Below are 4,528 nucleotides of genomic sequence, written 5' to 3'. Positions count from 1 at the left end.
CTCTACAGAGTGCATTAGCTTTAGATAGCTATAGAGATTATGATTGAAATTAGTATTTTACTCTCTGAATCGAATGCTCACTCCTGTTCATCTATTTTTCCAGGCAATAGGAGGATTATTTATTGTGGATAACCTGTTCTTCTTTTTCGCAAGTCCATTAATAGTATTTAATATATTTTGTACAATTGAGTTAAATTTTAAACTCCGCATATGTTAGAAGCATTTATTTTTATTTTGGACCTGTAAAATTATTAAATGTATGCATGATGGGATTGGATGAGGGAGCTGGGCTCCCATTTAAGTTATGACATTTGATTATGTGGAGGGTGAGCTGAACTCCCCAATTTATTATATATTGTGTTTACAGGTTGGGCGAGTTAAAAACTCCCCGTTACATTGTCAATTTTATGGCCGGATTCTGTCCGATTGAATTCTTGAAATTGGGCCCAAATGGGTCTTAAAGTTTGGTTAAGGAATAGTTAGGCTTACTACAGGAGGTTTTAGGCTGGCCAAGGTCCTAGTGCCAGTTCTGCCCATAGATTGGGTCATGACAGGGAGGTTATGGATTGACAAGAGAAAAAAATGAAAGGAAAATTTTTAAAAAGCACTAAGACAAAGGAAAGTTTCTCTCTCTAGAATTACAATAGGTGGTAATATATATGTTGTCATATCAGAATGGAAATCAGGTTAAGCAATGGATCAAAGGTCAGGGAAAGAGGGGGGGGGGGGGGGGGAGGGAGAATCATCATTTAAAACTGTCACGTGTGTCTCCCAGCAAGCAAACCATCTCTTTCTTAGAACATTATGATTATTATTAATATATCTGCTTTATTTGCATTTTTTCGGGTAGGTATTTACGAGCACAGTGGTAAGTTTCAATTATAAAAACCCCACATCATCTATGCACATTTTCATACACACCAACCCGTTAATATTTCTCGCCACGAAAGAGGAAATTTCCCTTCTTTTTTTTTCATTTTGTGAACCCATTTCACACCATGGTCTCCGAGTTGAGCCAATCGAAAAATGTCTGCGTGATCGGGGCAGGACCGTCAGGGCTAGTGGCGGCGAGAGAGCTGAGGAAAGAAGGTCATAGGGTGGTGGTTTTGGAGCAAAAACACGATGTTGGTGGACAATGGTTGTATGAACCAAATGTAGAGAAAGAAGATCGTTTAGGGAGGAACAAGTTCTTAGAAGTGCATAGTAGTATTTATGCGTCTCTTAGATTAGTATCCCCTAGGGAGATCATGGGTTACACAGATTTCCCATTCATGGTGAAGAAAGGTAGAGATATGAGGAGATTTCCCGGCCATAAGGAACTTTGGTTATATCTTAAGGATTTTTGTGATCACTTTGATTTAAGGAAGATGATAAGGTTTAATACTAGAGTAGAGTATGCAGGAATATTGGATTATGGCGAGTTTAAAGAAGATTTGAAATGGGTTGTAAAGAGTAGAGAAGAAAACAATGGAAAAAAAGAAGTGGAAGAGGTTTTTGATGCGGTGGTTGTCGCTACTGGTCATTACTCTCATCCTAGGATGCCTACCATTAAAGGTCTCTGCAAAAAAAAAAAAAACACCTCTCTGTTTCAATCTCACATTATTCTGATCAGCGGAAGAAAGAAAGTCACTTTAGACTGAAAATGAATAGAGAATCTATTCATGAATTTTCTTCACGCTAGCTAGCTCAAAAGTTACAGTCAAATCATCAAGAAAAAGAAGGAAAACGTTTATGTAACTAATTAGTCATTGGCAGAAGTAGCACATTTTTCTTTTCAGATTCTTTGACGATTTTCTCTTTTTCTTTTCTTGCTTTTAATGTTAACATCTGTTTCTGTTTTGGTCAATAATTTGGATGTTATCTGTATGTTTAATTCATTCTTGAAGGGATGGATACATGGAAGAGGAAGCATATGCACAGTCACATTTACAGGGTTCCAGAGCCATTTCGCAATGAGGTACAGTAATATTCTGGTTCCCAGTACATCAATTGAAGATCAAAATCATCTCTATTCATATAAAGAGATTGTTTCTTTAATTTCTGCAGGTAGTTGTGGTTGTGGGGAATTCACTAAGTGGGCAAGATATATCTATGGAGCTGGTACAAGTAGCAAAGGACGTTCACCTCAGTGCCAAATCCCTTGAGATCACACCCGGTTTATCCAAAGTCATCTCCCATCATGAAAACTTGCATCTTCGTCCACAGGTATGTATAAATCATTTCTTTAATTACCCAATTAAGTTAATCACTTTCTTTACACAATATGATACAAATTTGCTTTCATTTTCTGATTATATATCATTAACATTCAAATTGGTAAAACAAACCATTTTTTCAGATAGAATTCCTTGAAGAAGATGGGAGGGTGGTATTTGCAGATGGGTCTCAGGTCATTGCCGACACCATCTTATACTGCACAGGGTAAATTTGAAAACTCAATAATGAATTCCCAATTAGATATTTCACTATTTTACGTGACGCAAGGTACAATCCCCTGCATGGATTTTCATCTACTAGACCATGACCCATAGCCAAAGGACCTCACAGTAAATATGCAAAATGACTTAATTTTCTGACATTGGCTTATATTGTTTTTTTTTTTTATATATAATTTCCAATTAAAAAAAAAAAACTTAAATTACTTACCACTTGACCATTTTGATCGTATGAATATACCAAGTAGGAGATTTCCATTTTTCAATGCCAAAAGGTTGGGTGATTACTGATTAGATGATCATTAATTTGTGACTTTCAACCATGAATACTTTGGTGGGACCTTAGATCCGCATCGGGGGGTGCAGATCTCTAGCACTAAGCCTATATTTTCAAATGGAGACAATAATAATAATTAATAGGTTAGTGTAAAAAAAAAACTATTATATATTTTTTAATTTATGTATAAAAAAATAATGATTATAAATTGGGCATGTGTAGGTATACGTACACATTCCCATTTCTTGACACTAAAGGAATAGTGAGTGTGGAAGATGGTAAAGTGGGACCTTTGTATGAGCACACCTTCCCTCCATCGCTTGCTCCCTCTCTGTCCTTTATAGGCATACCTAGAAAGGTACACCTCTTATGATTCTATTCTACTCATTCTAATACCGTTTTTCTATAATTATGTAATACAAGCAATTATTTTATAACATAAAATTATATTGGGATTTTTTTTTCATGTAGATCATAGGGTTCCCTTTCTTTGAATCACAAGCAAAATGGATAGCTCAACTGCTGTCTGGGAAAAGAAAGCTTCCATCATGGGATGAGATGATGCTTGCCATTAAGGAGTTTTATCAATCAAGGGATGCTGCTGGCATTCCTAAGCACAACACTCATGATATTGCAGATTTTGAGGTACACAAACTAGTACACTTCTCTTCAATTTCTTCAGTCGATATTGCAACTACACATTTAATCATAATAGTATCATAACACTAACAGGGGTTTTGTTTTTATAATTCAATATTAACCACAACCCCACCCCACACCCACACTCACATCCACACCACACCCCACAACCCACCAACCCCCCCCCCCCCCCCCCCCCCCTCCCTTCTCTTTTTTGGCTTAAAAAGGAAGGGGATTTATCAAAATTTGAATATCCAGCATTCTGCATTATGAGACATGTGCTTGATCATTAAGCCATTGACCAAGTTAACTTGCTGATTGGTTGGAGTTCTATTATAGTTTTATCCAACTTGGTACAGAAATAAGTATTTGGGGCAATAATTAGTTAGTTTGTGCATGCATCCAATGAAGTTTCTTTATTTCATTAGGCAAAGTTGCATGAGCTGGAAAAAGGATTCTGTCATTGTCAAAGGTCATACCTTTAAATCCAATTTTTGTGAGGCAAAGGAGTGGAATTGAAGCTAAGTAAATGCAATTTAACTTTGCTTTTTGTTGCAGTATTGTGACAGATATGCAGATCATGTTGGATTCCCTCGCTTAGAAGAATGGAGGAAACAGCTCTGCATATCGGCCTTAGTAAATGCTGATGCCAACCTGGAGACATACAGGGACTCCTGGGATGACCATGATTTGCTTCAAGAGGCTCTTCAAAGTCCTCATTTCACTCAACAACTTGGGGTTCAAGATTTTACTATCTAGACTTTCCTTTTTTTTTTTTTGGGGTTTTGTTTGGACCACTCTTTTTAATATCAATCTGTCTGTCTGTTTATGATTCATTGTTTAAGGTGGAGGGGAAAAAATTTGAGGGGGATTGCTATAGGGTATTGGAGAAAAGATATTCAATCATAATTGTTTTCCAATCAATTTTGGCGAAGTATGGTTCAAGAGTATCTATATACAACTCTGCTTCTGTTTTTTTTGGTGGGTATTGCTTGAGCTCAATGAACAAGTTATAGCAGAATTGATGATCATATGGAGAAGCCCATGGTATTGTTAATTTGCCTATAATGTAAATCCAAAAAATATAATTATGATTTAAATCAATCTTTCAATTCCTAAATCTTCTTTGCCATTGTAGTCTCTCTAAGTGGTTGGTTAGAAAAAAAAAAAAAAAAAA

General features: G+C 36.3%; 1 protein-coding gene across 1 annotated transcript; it reads left to right on the top strand.

Annotated features, from left to right (window-relative positions):
* Window positions 1-900: 900 nt before the first annotated feature.
* Window positions 901-4,328, top strand: LOC110656923 (flavin-containing monooxygenase FMO GS-OX-like 9). The gene is made up of 7 exons (XM_021813916.2): window positions 901-1,554; window positions 1,887-1,957; window positions 2,047-2,205; window positions 2,339-2,421; window positions 2,935-3,070; window positions 3,184-3,357; window positions 3,910-4,328. Exons 1-7 carry the CDS (start codon window positions 999-1,001, stop codon window positions 4,108-4,110), a joined length of 1,380 nt encoding a protein of 459 aa, XP_021669608.2. The 5' UTR covers window positions 901-998; the 3' UTR covers window positions 4,111-4,328.
* Window positions 4,329-4,528: the final 200 nt, after the last annotated feature.

The sequence above is a fragment of the Hevea brasiliensis genome, chromosome 17 (assembly GCF_030052815.1).
Source record: "Hevea brasiliensis isolate MT/VB/25A 57/8 chromosome 17, ASM3005281v1, whole genome shotgun sequence".
In the NCBI taxonomy this organism is placed as follows: domain Eukaryota; kingdom Viridiplantae; phylum Streptophyta; class Magnoliopsida; order Malpighiales; family Euphorbiaceae; genus Hevea; species Hevea brasiliensis.
The sequence above is the reverse complement of the archived record's forward strand: the minus strand, read 5'-3'. Positions and strand labels throughout refer to the sequence as shown.